Source organism: Giraffa tippelskirchi, chromosome 1 (genome assembly GCF_054371585.1).
Source record: "Giraffa tippelskirchi isolate mGirTip1 chromosome 1, T2T-mGirTip1v1.2.pri, whole genome shotgun sequence".
NCBI classification, from domain to species: domain Eukaryota; kingdom Metazoa; phylum Chordata; class Mammalia; order Artiodactyla; family Giraffidae; genus Giraffa; species Giraffa tippelskirchi.
Genome location: NC_137275.1, coordinates 41,853,655 through 41,876,083, shown reverse-complemented (window position 1 = coordinate 41,876,083; position 22,429 = coordinate 41,853,655). Strand labels below are relative to the sequence as shown.

General features: G+C 35.1%; 1 protein-coding gene across 2 annotated transcripts in view; it reads left to right on the top strand.

Annotated features, from left to right (window-relative positions):
* CEP135 (centrosomal protein 135) overlaps positions 1-16,062 on the top strand; it is a 71,475-nt gene extending 55,413 nt beyond the window's left edge. For both annotated transcript variants that reach the window (XM_081589030.1, XM_081589041.1), the window contains exons 22-26: positions 7,216-7,425; positions 8,271-8,473; positions 9,732-9,836; positions 11,737-11,847; positions 15,850-16,062. In XM_081589030.1, the coding sequence (XP_081445156.1) occupies positions 7,216-7,425; positions 8,271-8,473; positions 9,732-9,836; positions 11,737-11,836 (618 nt within the window). In that variant the 3' untranslated portion in view covers positions 11,837-11,847; positions 15,850-16,062. The remainder of the gene's footprint in view (positions 1-7,215; positions 7,426-8,270; positions 8,474-9,731; positions 9,837-11,736; positions 11,848-15,849) is intronic.
* The last annotated feature ends 6,367 nt before the right edge of the window (positions 16,063-22,429 follow it).

Here is a 22,429-nt window from a genome sequence, read left to right as displayed (position 1 = left end):
GGGACGGAGGAGCCTGGTGGGCTGCGTCTACGGGGTCGCACAGAGTTGGACACGACTGAAGTGACTTAGCAGCAGCAGCAGCTTTTGTCATTAATTCTGATAATTTGCTTAGGAGAGCTCCATTACTTTTCTATTGTAGTAAAATACACATAACATCAAATTTGCCATTTTAAGTGCACCACCGTCCTTCAGAAGTTTTCATCTTCTCCACCTAAAACTCTGTACTCATTGAAAACTAACTTCCCACTCACTTCCCCCAGCCACTGACAACCACCATTCTACTTTCCTGTGAATTTAGCTATTTCATTTAGCCCTAAGGTTCACTTAAATCTCAAGGTTCACCCATGTTGTGGCATGTGTCAGAATTTTATTTCTTTTTAAGGCTGAATAATATTCCATATTTTGTATATACCACATTTTGTTTATCCATTCATTTGTCAATGAACATTTGGTTTATTTCCATCTTTGGCTATTGAGAATAATGCTGCTATGAACATGGGCATACAGTATCTATTCGGGTCTTTGGTTCCTGTTCTTTAAGATATACCTAGATGTTGAATTACTAGATCATATTATGATTTTGTGTTTGATTTTTTGAGTAACCGTCATACAGTTTTTCACAGGGTCTGTACCATTTTACATTTCTACCTACAATGTTAGGGTTCTAGTTTCTCCACATCTTTACCAATGCTTGTTATTTTCTGTTTGTGTGTGTGTGTGTGTGTGTGTGTGTGTGTGTGTGCGCGCGCGCGCGCGTGTGTGTGTGTATGTGTCGTTTGTTTGTTTTTAACAATAGCCTTCCCAATGGGAGTGAAGGAGTATTTCATTTTGGTTTTGACTTGTATTTTCTTAATGATTAGTGATGTTGAGCATATTTTTTGTGCTAATTGGCCAATTGTATATTTTTTTTGAAGAAATGTCTATTTAAATCCTTTGCCTGTTTTTTAAAATCAAGTTGTTTTTTGTTGTTGAGTTTTAGGAGTTGTTTTTATATTCTAAATATTTCTCCTTTATTAGATAGGTGACTTGTGAATATTTTCTCCCATCTCATGGCTTACCTTGTCACTCAATCTTATCCTTAATGCAGAGAAGTTTTAAATTTTGATGAAGTCCAATTTATTTGTTTCATTTTGCCTGTATTTTTGGTGTCATATCTAAGAAATCATTGCTAAATCCAACATCACAAAGCTTTTTCCTTTCTTTTTCCTATGAGTTTTATAGTTTCACCTCTTATGTTGAGGTCTTTGGTCCATTTTGAGTTCATTTTTATATATGAAATAAGATAAGGTTCCAATTTCATTCTTTTGCATGTGGATTTAAACTTTTCCCATGAAGAGAGTCTAATAAAAATCTCTCAGTAAAGTTTTGAGTTGAGTTAAAATGTAGGAAGCCTTAGTAAGTTAGATTGATGTAGAACTGTTGGTTATTGGTTCTCCTTTCATTTTGTTGCTGGAGTATTGTAGTTGGTCTTCATTTTTTAGAAGAAAGTATTGATTACTCGTAGTGTGTAGAATTATGCACCCCCCGCCCCCAACACCAAATGTATTTAGGTCCTAGCTCTGAGAACCTGTGAATGTGACTTCTGTTTGGAAATAGTGTCTGTGCAGATATAATCAAGTTAAAATGAGGTTCTGCTGGGTAAGGTGGACCCTAATCTGATAACTGGTGTCCTTATAAAATAAGGGCGATTCAGACACAGAAGGCCCAGGGGAGAATGCCACATGAATACAGAGGCAGATATTGAAATGAAGTGTCTACCAACGCAAGGAACCCCACGGATTGCCGGCAGTCACCGTAGCTGGAGAGAGGCTTGGAACAGAGTCTCCCACAGAACCTCTACAAGGAACCGATCCTGCTGATGCCTAGATTTCAGACATGAGGCCCCAGAACTGTGAGGGAATGCATTTCTGTGTTTTAAGCTAGCTAATTTGTGGTAATTTGTTATGGCAGCATTAGGAAACAAATACAGACTTTGGTACCAGGAAGTGAGATGCTGCTCTAACAAACCTAAAAAGGATGTTTGGAATTGGGTAATGGATACATTCTGGAAGGGTTTTGAGTGCCTGATAGAAAAGCCTTGATTACCTTGAAAAGATTGTTGGTAGAAAGGTAGACATTAAAGGTGAGGACTCAGAAAAAACAGGAAAGCTATAGAGATAACTTCTATTATTTACAAAATACGTAAATCATTATGAATGGAATTTGTCCAGAAATAAGAATGTTTCTTCCACTGTGGTCTCAGATGCAGTTGAGGAACATGTTTTTGGATGCTAGAGGAAAAGTGATTCTTAGAAAATGGCAGAGGACTTAGATGAAGTACAGTCTGCTCTTAGGAAAGTAGAACTTAAAAGTGATGAACTTGGATATTTAGTTGAGGAAATTTCCAAGCGAAGTATGAAAGGTGCAGCCTGATTTTTCCTGCTGTTTATAGTAAGATGTGAAGGAAAGAGACAAATTGAGGAAGGAATTGCTAAGCAAGAGAGGAGCCAGGACTCAATGATTTGGAAAAGTCCTAGCCTGTACAGATAGGGTGTTCTGGAGACAGGGCTAAGACGGTGGTTAGACAACCTCTTGCTAAAGCAATTAGTTGAGTGACCCATAGATCCAGCCAGTCACCTCAGCAGAAACACTGCCAGCTTGGGCTGAAAGGGACAGAAATAGGATGATTGAAAGGAAGAACGAACTTCTTGGATCTTACAAGCAAAAAACAGGTCAGTAGAGTTCCAAAGAAGAGCAAGGAGAGATAAAGCCTTTCTCAGTGATCAGTGCAAAGAAATAGAGGAAAACAATAGAATGGGAAAGACTAGAGATCTCTTCAAGAAAATTAGAGATACCAAGGGAACATTTCATGCAAAGATGGGCTCAATAAAGAACAGAAATGATATGGACCTAACAGAAGCAGAAGATATTAAGAAGAGGTGGCAAGAATACACAGAAGAACGGTACAAAAAAGATCTTCATGACCGAGATAATCACATGGTGTGATCACTCACCTAGAGCCAGACATCCTGGAATGTGAAGTCAAGTGGGCCTTAGGAAGTATCACTACGAACAAAGCTAGTGGAGGTAATGGAATTTCAGTTGAGCTATTTCAAATCCTAAAAGATGATGCTGTGAAAGTGCTGCACTCAATATGCAAGCAAATTTGGAAATTTCAGCAGTGGCCACAGGACTGGAAAAGGTCAGTTTTCTTTCCACTCCCAAAGAAAGGCAATGCCAAAGAATGCTCAAACTACTGCACAATTGCACTCATCGCACATGCTCCAAGCCAAGCTTCAACAATACGTGAACCGTGAACTTCCAGATGTTCAAGCTGGTTTTAGAAAAGGGAGAGGAACCAAGATCAAATTGCCAACATCTGCTGGATCATTGAAAAAGCAAGGGAGTTCCAGGAAAACATCTATTTCTGCTTTATTGACTATGCCAAAGCCTTTGACTGTGTGGATCACAATGAACTGTGGAAAATTCTTCAAGAGATGGGAATACCAGACCACCTGACCTGCCTCTTGAGAAATCTGTATGCTGGTCAAGAAGCAACAGTTAGAACTGGACATGGAACAACAGACTGGTTCCAAATAGGAAAAGGAGTACGTCAAGGCTGTATATTGTCACCGTGCTTATGTAACTGATACGCAGAGTACATCATGAGAAACGCTGGGCTGGATGAAGCACAAGCTGGAATCAAGACTGCTGGGAGAAATATCAGTAACCTCAGATATGCAGATGACACCACCTTTATGGCAGGAAGTGAAGAAGAACTAAGAGCCTCTTGAAGAAAGTGAAAGAGGAGAGTGAAAAAGTTGGCTTAAAGCTCAACATTCAGAAAACTAAGAAAATGGCATCCGGTCCCATCACTTCATGGCAAATAGATGGGGAAACAGTGGAAACAGTGGCAGACTATTTTTTGGGCTCTAAAATCACTGCAGATGGTGACTGCAGCCATGAAATTAAAAGGCACTTTCTCCTCAGAAGGAAAGTTATGACCAGTCTAGACAGCATATTTAAAAGCAGAGACATTACTTTGCCAACAAAGGTCTGTCTCGTCAAGGCTATGGTTTTTCCAGTGGTCATGTATGGATGTGAGAGTTGGACTGTGAAGAAAGCTGAGCACCGAAGAAGTGATGCTTTTGAACTGTGGTGTTGGAGAAGACTTTTGAGAGTCCCTTGGACTGCAAGGAGATCCAACCAGTCCATCCTAGAGGAGATCAGTCCTGAGTGTTCATTGGAAGGACCGATGTTGAAGCTGAAACTCCAATACTTTGGCCACCTGATGCAAAGAGCTAACTCATTTGAAAAGACCCTGATGCTGGCAAAGATTGAAGGCGGGAGGAGAAGGGGTCGACAGAGGATAAGATGGTTGGATGGCATCACTGACTCAATGGACATGAGTTTGGGTAAACTCTGGGAGTTGATGATGGACATGGAGGCCTGGCGTGCTGCAGTCCATGGGGTCACAAAGCGTCAGACACGACTGAGCAACTGAACTGAACTGAACTGAGAGTTACGAACCTATGTTCTCCTTCAGGAAAAGGGAAGAATAACTCTGAGAGTGACTGGGAGACCAGTAGAGCTGCTCAAAAGCTGATGGGGCTGTTGCATTACCACAGGCCCAGAGGGCATAGGCCCAGGGGACTGGACTATTTCCTCCTTGACTCTGTAAGGCAGCACCACTGCCACTGTGGCCAAGAGGTGTGGCTGCCCTCACAGGCCCAAAGGACAGAGCATCAAGATAGAGAGCATTAATTTTAGACCCTTGAAATCTAATGAAATTTGCCCTGCTTGAATGCAAACTTACTCTGGACCTACTTACTCCTTCGATTCCTTCTTTTTTCTCCCTTTCAGAATGAGACTATTTTATTTCTGCCCCACCATTGTGTTTTAGAGGAAGGTAGTTTGTTTTCTAGCATCACAGATCATGGAGGGAGAGGAATTTTGCCCCAGGATGGACCATTCCCAGAATCTTACCCGTTCTGATTTAGATAAGATTTTGGACTTAAGAGTTGATGCTAGAAATGTTGGGATAGAATGAATGTATTTTGCACACGGGAAGGACTTGTGAATTTGAGGGAGCCAGAGAGTTGCTAGAATTATGTCCCCCCCAAATATATTAAAATCCTAACCACCAGTACCTGTGATTGTGACCTTTTTGGAAATAGGGCCTTTGCAGGTGTAGTCAATTTGAGATGAGGCCATACTGGACTAGGGCAGGCCATAACCCAATGACTGGTATTCTTATGAGATAAGAGAAGTCTGGACACAGAATACATGAGGGAAAGTGCCAATTGAAGATGAAGGCAGAGATCGGAGTGGTGTATCTGCAAGGTAAGGAACACCAAGGATTGCCAGCAGTCATAGGAATTTGGAGAGAGGCTTGGAACAGATTGTTCCTCAGAACCTCCAGAAGAAGCCAGTTCTGCCAACATCTGAATTTCAGACTTGTAACCTTCAAAATTGTGTGGGAATAAATTTCTGTTGTTTTAAGCCATCCAGTAATTTGCAGCAGTTTGTTACAGCAGTCCTAGGAATCTAATATACTATTTCTATGTTTTTCTGTTATGAGTATGTAACTAAAGGACTGTTTCTCAACCTCCTAATTCTCAGAAATTATTCTTTAGCTCTTCTGTTCTTTGTCATTATTCATGTCTTATGTGGTATATGAAATTGCCTTATGGATCTTTGGGGAAATTTTGACTAATTAATTAATATTTGGAAAATCCAAATATTTTTCTGCAACTGTTGAAATGTATTAAATCTTCACATCACTGCATTAGATATTTAATGTTGATGATTTCAGTAAATCCTGTGTAATAATTTAATTTTCAAATGTGGAATTCTTCCTAAACTCTAGAAGTAGAGCTTTATATTTATTTTTATTTATTACTCACTTATTTTATTTTATTTATTACTCATTTATTTTAATAATTACTAATTTATTTATTTATTACTCCATTTTAAATATGGATCATTCTAGGAAAAAGGGTCTTATAAGTATTTCAAATTTTGCTCATTATTTCAGTTATTAAACTCATAAAATTATATAGTATTATTAGTTTAAATTTAATTATGACTTTAGGTATGTAATTTTAAAGCAAACTCCATTTTCAAAATTCAAAATTTAACTCAAGGCAATTGAGGAGTGATAAGTATATATGTTATTGATCAGTTCAGTTCAGTCACTCAGTTGTGTCCAACTCTTTGCGACCCCATGGACTGCAGCACACCAGGCCTCCTTGTCCATCACCAACTCCCAGAGTCCACTCAAACTCATGTCCATTGAGTCGGTGATGCCATCCAACCATCTCATCCTCTGTTGTCCCCTTCTCCCACCTTCAATCTTTCCCAGCATCAGGGTCTTTTCAAATGAGTCAGTTCTTCGCATCATGTGGCCAAAGTATTGGAGTTTCAGCTTCAACATCAGTCCTTCCAATGAATATTCAGGATCGATCTCCTTTAGGATGGACTGGTTGGATCTCCTTGCAGTCCAAGGGACTCAAGAGTCTTCTCCAAAACCACAGTTCAAAAGCATCAATTCTTCAGCGCTTAACTTTCTTTAGAGTCCAACTCTCACATCCATACATGACTACTGGAAAAACTATAGTTTTGACTAGACGAACCTTTGTTGGCAAAGTAATGTCTCTGCTTTTTAACATGCTGTCTAGATTGGTCATAACTTTTCTTCCAAGGAGCAAGCATCTTTTAATTTCATGGCTGCAGTCACCATCTGCAGCGATTTTAGAGCCCAAAAAAATAAAGTCTGTCACAGTTTCCATTGTTTCCCCATTTATTTGCCATGAAGTGATGGGACCAGATGCCATGATCTTAGTTTTCTGAATGTTGAGCTTTAAGCCAACTCTTTCACTCTCCTCTTTCAGTTTCATCATTGTTTTAACAAAGAGAGTTCATGAAGGAAAAATTTAAGTTCAGAGATCCCTATGTTCACAATCCTAAAACAATAATTTTCATCTTTGCATCTTTTAGATATATATGAGATAGTTACCATGATTAGTAATTATGCATAATTTATTTTTTAAGCATTATATAGGCCATCTTTAAATAGCAGAGAACTTCCTGAGTGTATCTTAAAATTGTAAAATTTTTTAAATTGCAAAAATTGGCTCTTATAGCTTTATAAAGTGACATTGTAGCTATACAGTTGAAACCTTTAAGATTATTGGGTTACTTTAATTTTGTACGTATTTCTTTTTCTATTTTCAGCACATGAATGCACATCATGCTTATGAGTCTCAGATCTCATCAATGGCAAAAGCTATCTCTAGATTAGAAGAAGAGCTGAGACACCAAGAAGATGAGAAAGCAGCAGTGCTAAATGATTTGTCATCTCTTAGAGAACTTTGCATTAAACTTGATTCAGGCAAAGATATTATGACCCAACAATTGAATTCCAAAAATCTTGAATTTGAGAGGGTGAGAACTTAAAAGGATTGTCTTGTGGCATACTATTTTATTTAGCCCTGCTCTAATTGTTTTACTTTACCATTCACTACCTAATATATTTGTTCCCCTTTAGAGCAGTGACTTCTGACTACATGATTTTGACAACTAGATTTGACTATTAGATTCATTGCCAAGATTTCTTTGGCAAATATGATAATGAAGTTAGGTGCTATTTTGAAGCAGATGGGTACTTAGAACATGAATCTTCTAATTATAGAATAGGAACATATCCCAATGTATTTTCTCTGTTTAAGACTTAACGTGAAGAATTGAGCAGCTTATTCTTCCCTAAGTGGAATATTTTTCCTGATAAAAATTTTGCTTTAATTTGAAAGTTGAGTAAGCTGGAACTTTCCATTCCTAAATGGAAACATTACTTAAAACAACCCAATGTATATTCTTAAACATGAGTGTTTCCAGTTTTCACTCATTTAGTTGTAACTTTATTTTCAGACAGAGAAGCTTCAAAACTGATTTGGCTGTGTAATCAGAATATATATATTTAATAAACCAAAAGGCCTCCTGGCTGATAAAGTGGTCACATTTTAGAGTTTTATGTTAATTACCCTTTCTTAACAAAATAATGCAAAAGAAAATTATTTGAGGGTTGGAATAGGCCTTATGGTCAAAATAAATCCTAACTAAAAATAACAAAGATTATTGTGAAAATAAGTTGTTTTTATTATACTTAAAAAGTATTTTAGAATCTTTAATCAGTACCCAGAATAAAGCAACTGATGTGTGTATAGTTCTCCAGATAATATTTCAGAGTAAGTCTAAAATTGTACTGAAGTAATCTTACTTGGTACTTATAGGTTGCAATGGAATTAGAAAATATAAAATCAGAGTCAGAGCTGTTAAAAAAACAACTGTCAAGTGAGAGACATACAATTAAAAACCTTGAATCATTGTTGGCTACAAATAGAGATAAAGAATTTCATTCCCATTTAACTTCCCATGAGAAGGATACAGAAATTCAGCTACTTAAAGAGAAGTTGACCCTTTCAGAAAGCAAACTGTAAGTATCATAAATCAACTTATGTGAGAGAAATAGTCTGACACAAATAATTTTTCAATATGAATAGTTTTTTGTAGACTTGTAACATAAAGAAAATGATAGAAAAATACTGGAGGAACAAAAAAAATTTTTTTTTCAATTTTTGGGGAGAGGAGGATGGGAGTTGGAACAGTGGTAACAAACCAAAATATTTTGCTTATGTAGCAGCTCCTGTTGGAAATTCAGAAGAGACATCATGTTTGGAGATGTAGTTTGTGTATGTTCACTACAGAAATGGTACCCATGAAAGTGAACGAGTGACCTTTAGAAAAATGTCTACAGTTGAAGAACAAAGAGGAAAATCAGAGAAAGGGAGAGCATTTCAGAATGGGGAGAGTTGGCTGTGTTTCATGCTGTGGATTAGGAAAAAAACTTTGAAAAGCATGAAATTTGACCCTCATAAATATATGGATTACTTTTTAGGAGATTGATGATGGTACCTTTTTAGGATGGAGAAGTTTGGACATATGTTTGGAAAAGGGAGTGAAACCCAGGATAGATAGTATAAGCAGAATAATTAATTAATTTTATTCATGTATTTATTTTTGGCTGTGCGGAGTCTTCAGAACTTGTGTGCAGGCTTTCTCTAATTGTGGCCAGCAGGGGCTACACCTCATCGCAGTGCCTGGGCTTCTTGCAGTGCTTTCTCTCACAGAGCACAGGCTCTGGATGCGCGGGCTTCATTAGTTGTAGCACGTGGGCTCTAGAGCGTCGGCTCAGTAATTGTGGCACACAGGCTTAGTTGCTCCGTGACATGTGGGATCTTCCTGAGCCAGGGATTGAACCCATGTCTCCTGCATTGGCAGGCAGATTCGTAGCCATTGCACCACCAGAGAAGTCCCAATAATTAACTTTTAAAAGGAGTGAGAAATATTACTCTTCCTGAGGTAGGAGTCAAGAAGGAGCCAATAAAAATACTTTACATTTAAGTGTTACAATTCATGTCTTCTCAAATTTGCATCTCCAGCATTGCTGGAGTGCCTAGCACATGCTAGAAGCTCAGTAAATGTTTGTTAAATAAATGAGATGAATGAAAAAGAAAACTTTGTGATGGAAATCCAGACGATTATGAAATTATTGTTGAAAAGTCTTTTTTTATCCTTATATGTCACTTCTATTTGTTTTTATTAATAACAAAAACAAAATTCCATAGTACTTGACTCTATAAAACAGAGTATCTGTTACTTACTTACTTGATTTTTTTTAATTTTTTTTTAAGAAATAGTCAAAGCCGGGAAAATACCATGCTCCGGGCTAAAATGGCACAATTACAAACAGATCTTGATGTTCTGAAAAGGCAGATTTCAACTGAAAGATATGAACGGTAAGAAAATATTTTTAACATCGGACAGTGTTTTTATTTATTCCCTATTCTACTCCAAAAAGGCTTTTATATGGCTTATAAATAGCAAACTTTTCTTAGCATTAATATGGAAGATAAATTCCTTTGGTAATTTTTTAAAAATGGCAATACGTGTTGTATAAGATAATATCCCCATAATAAAATAGCAGAGTAGCAAGTATTGTATAAAGAAACATTTGCTATAGTGTTGCTTAGGGCAAAATCAGGACATTATTTCAAAGGATATAGTTAAGGAATCAACAAAGTAGTAAGGATTCTACAAGAGCCCAAAACTTTATGATCCAACAGGAAGTTCCAAATACAAATTATCATATAAGTGATGATCATAAGGGCAGTTAACAAATATATACCGTATACTATGTATGTACCCTATTAACTGTCTAGTATTGTGCCTATATTATTATTAGAAACTAACGTCACACAAATAGTAAATAGCAGAGCCAAGACTAAAATCTGTCTAACTATAAACCCTGTGTTCTTAATCTTTACAATATATTCCTTACAGCCTAGTAATTTTCACACTCACTTATATTTCAGTTCATTAGCTTTATTGTGTTGAAAAATTTAATCTCCAAGTGTTACAAATAGAAATGAGACCTGGTTTAACAGTTAAAATCCAAATCTAATTTGCGAATCAATTTGTCAAGTTAACTTTTCTTCCATTATTCTTTCCTACCATATTAATACCATAGACATCAACATATCTAAGATTTCAGTCTCAAATAGTGGTCAAATTGCTTATTTAGGTCAACTTTTTGGGTTCTCTAATCTTACTCTTACCCATTTACATCAAAAACTTTTTAAGTCATGTGCAATTTAGATTATAGATGAAATTTGCTAGGAAATGAACGTTTATGATTTCAAAGAGAGATGAAGCCTGAGTTTGCATCTTTGTCATGAAAGCAATGTTAATTTCTTGTACCTTAGAAGATCCAGTTTCTGAGCGTGCTAAACTGAATGTGTATGATGATTTTCATTTACTAATGACAGTTGAAATTCTCTTCAATTTAAGGGTCCTAAGCCAAGTTCTTTATTTCCTTGGGTTAGAGACCCTCTTAATTCCTCTCCTTTTTCTTGCCCGTAGTCCCCAAGGAAACTTCTACCCATGTAGCTGTCTCTTTCCTTCTCTTTACCGGCCAGCTAGACTATGCATTCTTAAAGAGGCAATATCATTACCACAGGGGACAATATGGGTCCTTGGGGGAAGAGGGAATGGCAAAAAAACCTTGGGTGTTACAGTGATTTGTGGCCCTCAGAAGGGCCACAGTACATTAACAGTGTATCTGTGTATTAAAATTTGATGGAGGGTAGGACATCTAAGGGGACATCTAAAAATAAATTTGGGGGAATTATAAGGAAAAAAAGTTTATGAAGCACCTATCTAGGTAGAAATCCTAGATATTGAAAAGTTCAAGTCAGAAAGTCTAGTCCAGGCACTCTGAACAGCCCACAGTAGAGGTGGCAACATAGCCACTATGCTTTGTGGGACAGACCCAGACATGAGGAAGGAAGGCATAAAAGAAAACGATGCTTTTACGACTAACATTTGGGCATTTTGACATAGGAAGAAGGAAGAGGACTAGGTTTATGTGCAAGAAGTGGGAGAAGTAGAAGCAGAGAGGGGAACCATTCAGCTTTGAAAAATCTATATTCAGAGGAGCTTTGAACAATCTCTTAAAGTGCATATTCCTTTAATTGAAATCTTTTATCCACAACTTAAAAATTATATAAAGACATATGATTTAAATTTAGTAGAAATACTAATTAATTGAATAGAAATTATGTAACCAATAACAATAACAGAACCTTTTATTTGTATACCACTTTTTGGTATAATCTCTTATTTTGTCTTTACTGACAGAGAACGAGCAATTCAAGAGATGCGTCGGCATGGTCTTTGCACGCCACCCCTTAGTTCTACTATGAGGTCTCCTTTACATTCTCCTGAACATATAAACTGATTATCAGAAAGGTATCTATATAGCACCAAGTACAAGCAAAACTACTAATAATCTCTGGTTATAAAAATTGCAAGAGTTGTTTTCTGAGTTGGTGGGGAAGAGATTGCCTAGAAAGGTAGTCGAGAACTTTTGGAAGTAATGGAATGTGCTTTATCGTGGTGGTGATGGTTACATGGGTGTATACCATTGTAAAATCTCATTGAACTGAACATTTATAATCCATGCATCTTATTGTATGTAAATTATACTTTAATTTAAAAATTGAAAGACAGTATGAAATCTCACAGGGTAATATTTGTTAAAGTCCCAGACTCAAGGTACAAATAACAGATAGTGAAAGTATAGACAAAGACAGAAAATATTATTTAGTATTGAAAGCTAGGACCGATTTTTTTAAGTAAATTATACATACAGAAAAGTGCTGTATCATAGTATATACAGCTGAGTGAATTTTTACAGGTTGAACACACCTATGCAACCTGCACTCAGATCAAGAAACAAAACATAACCTCTCTTTTGGGCTTCCTTCTGGTCATAATTGGCTCAGACAGTAAACAATCTGTGCCTGCAATGCAGGAGACCTGGCTTCGATCTCTGGGTTGGGAAGATCCCCTGGAGAAGGGAACGGCTGCCCACTCCAGTATTCTCGCCTGGAGAATTTCATGGACTGTCCATGGGGTCACAAAGAGTCAGACATGACTGAGCGACTTGCACTTCACTTCTTGTAATCTCTGCTCTGAAAGTAACTGTTCTGGTTATTCAAAGCAAAAATGCCTTTTCTCTGTTTCTGGACATTTTATAAATGAAATATATTTCTGACTTTTTTTCCTCAACAGTACCTTTGTGAGATTCATTTATACTGCTGTGTACTTGTAGATGGTTTAGTCTTGTTGTATAATATTCCATTATGCGAACTTACCACAGTCCATTTACTCATTCTGGTTTTGATGAGCATTTGATCATTTCCAGTTTGGGCTGTTATAGATAGAAACATGATGAGCATTCTAGTACCTTATGTTGGTGAACAGATACCATACATTTCTTTGGGGTATACACTTAGGCATGAAATTGTTAGGTCACACTGGACACACATATATTCAAGCTTGAGTAGTTTTGGCAAGTCAGTTTTCCAAAGTGATTGTAAAGAGCTGGAGTATATTTGACTGAGGAAGAGTCAAAGTGATGTGCTTATACATTGGACATGGGAATGAATGGGTCAGACCCAGAGTTTGAAAGGTAGGTGAAAGGTAGGTAGTCAAGTCTTATCTTGAAGAAATAGTAAAGTCAATCCTCAGTCCTTTTAAAAATTATGTATTTTTTGGCCTCTTTCAGTAGAAATATATAGAAAATAATTGTTTTCTTAGTGACTCAGAATCCTCATAAGAACATTAGTTATGTTCTATTCTTTAATATACTGATGCCCCAGGTTTATTAGTATTTGTAAGGCCTTCATTTAAATGATCTCAGATTGCTGTGCTTTTGTATTTATTTATTTGATTAAAACATGTGTTTTCTTCTTTCGTTTTGAGGACCACTTCCCAGTGTTGGCTGTGATAACTGTGTCCTTACAACTTCTAAGCTGCTGCATTAATTTGAATGTGATTAGATGGAGCTTCAGCTTTTCATTATAAAACCTCTTGGCAGTTGTGTCACAAACATTTTTTTGTGCTTGACTCACAGCTGCATTTTCGATCAAGGGTTGGTAAACTAGGGCCTAGGGGCCAAATCCACCCCACTGCCTATTCTTGTAAATTAAGCTTTATTGAACCATAGCCACACCCAATTGTTTGCATATTGTCCAAGATTGCTATTCTGCAGTGGCAGAATTGAGTAGTTGTGACAGAGACCCTGGGGCCCAGAGATCTGAAATATTTCTTACTAACTGGCCTTTCACATTATGTAGCCTCTGGAAAACTTATCTGTACACAAATGAGATTATAAGAGTGAAAAAGCAAGTAATTCCCTAGTTTTAAGAAAAGAGGCTTGACTCCAGGGATCTCCATGCTATACTTAGAACTACTGATCTAGAAATAGAAAACTTTTTTAACTTATGATAAAATATAAATAACATGAACTTTGCCTTCTTAACTATTTTGCAAAGTGTACCACTCAGTGGCATTAAATTCACAATGCTGTACAATCATCAGCACTATTTCCAAAAATTTTTTATCATCCCAAATAGAAACTCTTTATTGATTAAGCAGTAACTCTCCAGTCCCATCTTCACTTCCCCCACCCCTGATAACTTCTAATCTACTTCCTATCTCTAAAAATTAGCCTATTGCAGATTTTCATCTAAGTGAATTTATACAGTATTTATCTTTTGCATCAGTCTTATTTCATTTAGGATAATGTCTTCAAGGTTCATCTGTGTTGTAGCATGTATCAGAACTTCATTCCTTTCATCCCTAAATAATATTCATTTGTGTTTATTCTACATTTTGTTTTTCCACTCATCAGTTGATAGACACATAGGTTGTTTTTACCTCTTAGCTATTCCAAATAATGCTACTGTGAGCATTTGTGTATGAGAGTCTGTTTTAGTCTGTTTTCATATCTTTGGGAGTACCTGGATTTGCTCAGTCATAAGGTCATTCTGTGTTTAACTTTTGAATACCTGCCAAACTTTTTCCATTTTCCATTCTAGTAGATGTAGTTCAGAAAACATCTGCAACCATTAACAAATTCCCAAAGTATCCTAGTGATGTTATTAATTGCTAACACATTTCCATTCATATTTTCTAATGTTGTCACTTAAGCTAATTTTAAGGGGTTTCCCCGTAAGTACACATAAGTGAATAGAAATATTCATATTAAGCCATATTTATAATTTCTTTAATAGATTATATAATCCAGTTTTGGTTTTACTGTTTTGATTATTATGTCTAAAAAAATGCTCACTGAGAAAACATAAAATATAAAAGTATAAAGAAGAAAATCAAAATTACTTTTTTTACATTTTTTTTTGAAGTAAATGTACATAAGATCAAATTTATCATTTTGACCATTTTTAAGTATACATTTCTCTGGCAGTTGGTACATTCACACTCTTGTGCAAAAATCAACTCCACCGTCAATCTCCAGAACTTTTTTTTATCTCTCCCAAGTGAAACTACTCATTAAATGACTCCCTAGTCTTCCCTTCCCCCAGCCTCTGGCAACCACTGTTACAATTTCTGTCTCTGAATTTGACTATTCTTTGTACCTTATGTCAGTAGAATCATGCTGTACTTTTCTTTTTGTGACTGACTTATTTCACTTACTATAATGTTTTCAAATTTAATCCAAGTTGGGAATATGTTTTAGAATTCCCTTCCTTTTTGAGGCTGAATAGTATTTTATTCTACATATATAACACACTTTGTTTATCTGCTCATCACTTGGGTTGCTTCCGCCTTCTGGCTGTTGTGAAAATGCTGCTGTGAACCCAGATGTACATGTTTAATACTATAACTCAGAGAAAATAAGCAATTAACATTTGGTATATACTTCTTTCTTATGTTTAATTTGTAATAAATATGCACACATGCATAGACATACATATATAATTCTAATACAAATTATCTTTAAAATAAGTTTTTATCAGTTTTTTTGTTTTGTTCTGGGGGGAAATTCTAAGATATTTGTAAAAATATTTGACTCTCCCTAAAACATGCTATTTTAAGACTCAGACAACATAATTTACAGTACTTGTTTGTAATTTTAAATATAGACATCTTATTAGCCCTTGTTTTGTGTGATTTTTCTCAATTAACATTCTCTGTTACCCCATTCTTTTCACTGTGTATCATTCTTTTAGTACTCATACTTTGACATGCTTTTGTAGTTTAAGAAGAATATCTTTTAAAATAGAGGACAATACTTCTTAACTATTAGATATAACTTGATTGTGGGCAAATTTTTATTAGAGACTGTAATTTCAGTTAAAACAGTACTGAATTTCAGTTTTTCATGAATGTACTAATTTTATCATTTTTTTTCTTAAACCATCTTTCCCCTCCCCCCTTTTTCAGAATGATGGCTTTCCGTGAGTTGGAAAGGACAAACAGTAATGAAATATTTGAATTACGTGTTCCTGAAAATCATGAACATTGACACAGATTCTACCTCTGTCAACTTTTATTTAAATCAGTGAATATTTTTGTAAAAAATTTGGTTTAAAAGAGCTGTACTATGTGTAAATTTTTTTATGCATGACAGAAAAGAATATATATTCATAGTGCTAACTGGTATTATATCTGTATTTTTATTGTTCCTGACTTAAATTACTCCTCAAAGTGTGTTTATACTGTGAATTAATTTATTGTTCACATTATGTTTTAATAATCTTTTTCTTAATGAGCCATAATGTGTATGTAAATATTTTTACAGTACTTGTTTTTAAAGTGTATTTGGTTTCTATGTCTGTATTTATAACCCATATTTTTTATGCATTCACAAAGGATGATCAGCTTTGATGCTAGGCTGTCACATTTAACTTTTTTCTTCTAAATGTAAAATTAATTATTTGTCAATTTGCTGTCTGTCATTGAGGGAATTATATTCAGGTCTATTCTTATAATAGCAGAGGTCTTGATAAAATAATGGTTACCATATATAATTTGTTATTACCAACTAGAAGAACTATGATGGCAAAGATACAGTCATATATTACATACAGTATTATACTATTTTAGCTATCACATGGACTCTTCATGTAATACAAATACTATCAAAATTAAACTAAAAGCTATATTTAGAATTTTATTTAACAGTAGAACAAAAATTGGGGATAGTAAATAAAATTCCTCACTGTACTAATCTGAAACTTTTGAGTGCAAAAGGATATGGGGTAAATACAGTAAAACATTTTGTTAAGATTCCAATATACATTCAATAATACTCAGTTTTCTGCTTCTAAATCTGTGTGTTGTAATTAATCAGTCTTCCAGAACAGTATGTAAACACTGATCTATTGTGGCATATTAAATAGAAAGCAGCTTTTTACAATTTCAAAGTTGTAACTTTAAGGTTATGTATATACAGATATTAATATAAGAACATAAGTAAAGAAGAGATTGTCATACAAAAACAAATCGTGTTGGAACCATACACATTTGAAGAAAATCCTGTTCTTAATAGATTTCATTATGATTAAAAAAGAACTTAAAAACTAACATAAGAAAATGGAAGACCAATTATTTATGATACATTTTATTTCTTCCTCTGGTTTAGTAAAGTGAAGTTTGTAAATGTTTGTGTGTACCTAGAGGTGAGCAGTGCTCTTTTTCTGAAATTAATATTCTTTATATGTTTGGATTATGCCCTTTGCAATAATTCAGTATGTATTGGAGAGTGATGTGGCTTTTCCATCATCTGTGTAATTTTATGTGTGTGAATTCATGTATTACACCAAACTACAATAGAAATGGGACTACTTACAATGTCATATGAAAAATCTTTTAATAAATATATGTAAATAATATTTAAATATTTGTCCCCCGTTTTCCCCAAAACAACAGCAAGACATATTTTGTTGAATATTTTATTTTTAATGTTTTCTATAATTAAAAATGTATACCTTGCTATAATTGTTATTTTCGTAACCATGATATTACAGTTTTTTAAGTAGTTTTTATCTTAAAATACTGAATGTATTTTATGGATGTTTTTAATTTGTTTAAAAAAATTTTTAATTATGGAGCTTGACATAGATTTTCCAATAAACTTTCCAGTCAATTTATTTTCTCTTTCTTAAAAATAATTTTTTATAATGATAGCAATATTCCTAATTCTAAAGTTAAGTACAATTTATTTATTCAAATCAAATTTTATCATGTTGGGATTTGGAGAAGTTTCTGAACTAAGATGGCAGGCCCTAGTTTTTTAGCCGACTCACATTTATTTCCACTTAGTTCAAAATATAAGAAATGAAGTCAAAGTTTCTGTTTGAAATCCATCTACAAAATGGTTGAACAGGCTTTGTGTGTATGTGTACAGTTTTCTCTCTTGTAAATACTGTTTGTTGCCTACATTAATTATCATTGGGAATATGCCACCTGCTACCTCACCTTATTACAACCTATCAGACATCTGATCTCATACCCCTCTTTTTTCATCTTAGAAAATTTTAGTTCCTGGCTTACGGTCTTAACTCCATTACTTCTACCCTCAGTCTTTATGTCAATATCTTCTTGGAACAGTGGTTATTAACCAGGCTTGCATATTGGAGTTACCTGAAATTTTCTAATAAAAAACTAATTTCTGAATCCTGCATCAGCACAAGTAAATCAGAATTTCTGTGAGTGAGGCGTTGAGCTCTTTTTTTAAGCTTTAGTTTCTCTAGATGAATCTCATGTGTGGCCAGGATTTAAAAATGCTAATTGAGAAACTGACCCACCATATTGACTTCATGACTCATTAATGGGACTCAACTTACAGTTTGAAAACACAGCCCTAGATCTTGTCGTTACTTCCAAAACTCTTGTTAACTATTAGCATCCTACTTCCTCCTCTTTCTAGGTAACTCTGTTTATTATGTCTATCCTGACAATTCTTTGACTCTTAACAGGATCTTGTGACAGTTGATTCTATCACCTATCCCTCACCTACAAGTCCATCGCTCACTTTCCTCTTTATATAGCACAGACATTATTTTCCTTGCATATACTCTCAATTCCCTTGTCCCTGTGAACTGAAAACTCAAATCTTGTGTATATGAAATTACCTCAACTACTCTGCACCTGTACCTAAGTTGCTGAAAATGCCTGGAGGAAAAAACAATGATGCTGACTCTCTTCACTTGAAATATGGCCCTGAAAATCAAGGGCCCACAACACCCTGTAAGAATACTTAAAACATTTTCCTGATCAATTCACACTTTAACTTTTCCCCAACAAGTATTTCACACCTTCTCTTTACTCAGACCTTCTATCCTTCCATCTCACTCTCAGCTTGTTTCTTTTTTCACTGTGTCCGTATAACTTCCTTCTCTCGTGTTATACACATGAACCATCTCAATCCTCTAGCTATTCCGTCTAGTTGTGACCAGTGTTCATTCCTTCTACTACTCGAAAGACTCCTGCAATTAAGCCCACATTCCTAGTCATTTTTGCTCTATTGGCTTGTTCCCACTTGTATACATACCTCTCATTTATAATCTCTCATTTTAAATTCCTTGCAAACCCTACCATTCCATTTTTTGTACTCTTTACAGCAAAAATTCCTTGAATCTTGTGTAATAATTTCATCCCACTTTTCCTTCTTGAACTATTCTAATCACTTTATTCTCATTGCTCCAGTCAAACCATTCTTGTCAAGGCATCAACAATCCCCATGTGTTCTTTATTTCACTATGACCTTTTTCATACCTAATATTTCCATTAGTGCTTTTTTGTTACGTTTTGTTATCTGAAACTACTATTTTTCTTTGAGGAAGGATTGGGCATAAATAAAGCTTTAAAATAGTTCACTTGAAGGTAAGGTTGAGGATTCTTCCAGAAGGTATCAGAAAAAGAGATCAAAAATGTAAAAAGACCATTATGGAGGCTATGTACAGGAGTGCCAACATACATAGAAATGAAAAATAGTAGAAATGTAGAAAATAGTTAAATTATTTTACATTATTTTGAAACCCTAAGAAATAATAGAGATAAATGTCCCCAAATTAGGAACACAGTTTGAGGTCTTCAAAGAGCTCAGAGAAAGCCAAGTAGAGAAGGAAAAACCCACATTTAGATATAATACTGAAGACAGAAGAATTTTGAAAGTTTCAGAGAAAAACACAAGTCATCTAAAAAGGATTAAGGTCACATTTACATCTGTTATGGACTGAACATATCCCCTGGAATTCCTATGTGGAAACCCTATTCCTTAATGTGATGATAGTAGGAGAGGGGGGGCTTTGGGAGGTAATTAGGTCATGAGGATAGGGCCTTCATGAATGGGATTAGTGCCCTTGTAAAAGGAATTCCTAAAAGCTCTGTTGCCTCTCTGCCACATGAGGATACAATAAGTCGGTAGTCTATAACCAGAAAAGAGCTCTCACCAGAGCCTAACCAGGCTGGCACCCTTAACTTGGACTTCTGCCTACAGAACTGTGAGAAATTTCTATTTTTTACCAATGATAAATTATTGGTAAATTATTTTAGCAATTCAAACAGACTGAGATAACATTAAACTTCTCAATAACTACCCTGGAAACAAGCAACATAGTATTTTTAGAATATATAAAGAAATGAATTGTGAACCTATTATTTTATAGCTAACTGTGCTACCATTCAAATCTGAAGGTGTAATAAAGATGTTTTTAGTCATATAAAGTCTCAGAAGCTTTGTCAAGTGAAGATCAACACTGAAAAACTTTTGGAGGAAGTAATGAATTACAGAAGTACGTACAGAATATGCTACAAGAGATGTGAGAATTAAAGATAATCAAATAACTTGGTGAAGTCTTATTTTACTAATAAAAGGAAGAGGGACAAAAAAGAAAAGGAGAAAATATATAAAAATTAAGACTAAAAATTTTAGAATGTGTATAACACCAATGTTCTGGATAGGAGAGAGAAGAAAGGAACATGAGAAGAGGCAAAATACTTGTTAGGAGAAAACGCAAATCTTGATATTTCAGAAATCAGCGAGAAAGGATAACACAAATACGTGTCTTAAGAGCAACTATCCACAAAAACAGAAATATAGACCAATGGAACAAGATAGAAAGCCCAGAAATAAACCCGTGCACCTATGGGTATCTTTATTTTTGACAAAGAAGTCAAGAACATAAAATGGAGCAAAGACACTTCAACAAATGGTGCTGGGAAAATGGGACAGCTACATGGGAAAGAATGAAATTAGAGCACTTCCTAACACCATACACAAAGATAAAATGGATTAAAGACCTAAATGTAAGACCAGAAACTATAAAACTCTTAGAGGAAAACATAGGCAGAACACTCAATGATATAAATCAAAGCAAGATCCTCTATGACCCACCTCCTAGAATAACAGAAACAAAAGTAAACAAGTGGGACCTGATTAAACTTAAAAGCTTTTTCACAGCAAAGGAAACTATATGCAAGGTGAAAAGACAATCCTCAGAATGGGAGAAAATAATAGCAAATGAAACAACTGACAAAGGATTAATTTCCAAAATATACAAGCAGCTCATGCAACTCAGTGCCAAAAAAACAAACAACCCAATCAAAAAGTAGGAAAAAGACTTAAACAGACATTTCTCCAAAGAATACATACAGATGGCTAACAAACACATGAAAAGATGCTCAACATCACTCATTATTAGAGAAATGCAAATCAAAACCACAATGAGCTATCACCTTACACTGGTCAGAATGGCCATCATCAAAAAGTCTACAAACAATAAACGCTGGAGAGGGTGTGGAGAAAAGGGAATGCTCTTGCACTGTTGGTGGGAATGTAAATTGATACAACCACTATGGAAGACTGTAGGGAGATTCCTTAAAAAACTAGGAATAAAATCACCATATGACCCATCAATCCCACTCCTAGGCATATAACCTGAGGAAACCAAAACTGAAAAAATCACATGTATCCCATTGTTCACTGCAGCAGTGTTTACAATAGCTAGAACATGGGAGCAACCTAGATGTCCATTGACGGATGAAAGAATGAAAAAATTGTGGTACATATACACAATAGAACATTACTCAGCCATAAAAAGGAACACATTTGAATCAGTTCTGATGAAATGGATGAACCTAGAACCTATTATACAGTGAAGTGAGTCAGAAAGAGAAAGATAAATATCATATTCTAACACATATATTCAAAATCTAGAAACAGGTACTGAAGAAATTATTTTCAGGGCAGCAATGGAGAAACAGACATAGAGAATAGACTATGGACATGGGGAGAGGGGAGGAGAGGGTGAGATGTATGGAAAGAGTAACATGGAAACTTACATTACCATATGTAACATAGACAGCCAACGGGAATTTGCTCTATGGCTCAGGAAACTCAAAAAGGGGCTCTATATCAATCTAGAGGGGTGGGATGGGGTGGGAGATGAGGGAAGTTCAAAAGGGAGGGAATATATGTACGTACCTATGGCTGACTTATGTTGAGGTTTTGAGAGAAAACACCAAAATTCTGTAAAGCAATTATCCTTCAATAAAAAAATAAATTAAAAAACAACTATCAAAATGATTAACAATACACACTTATATAGAACTTTATTTTTACCAGACACTTTCTTAAGAGAGTTTTACATATATTAAATCATTTAATTCCCACAACCACCATATACTCTTTTTATTCTCATTTTATTATTTTATTCTCATTAAATTTAAGTATCCATGGGCAAGTCTTACCTGTGCTGAAATAATTTAGACTGATAATCATGTAATAAACCACTAAAAAATGTGGGACACAGCTAAAGTATGAATAATTAGAGGAAAACCTGTTATTTTAATTATGTTAATCAGACAATAAAACTGTTCACAAATAAGCAAGCATTTAACTCAGGAAAATGTAAAATGCTGAAATTTGGTACAAAAATATAGAACTCAATGAGAACAACATGTGTTAAAGATATTGATGAACAGTCAAATACTACGTAAAGGTCGGGATTTTATTTTA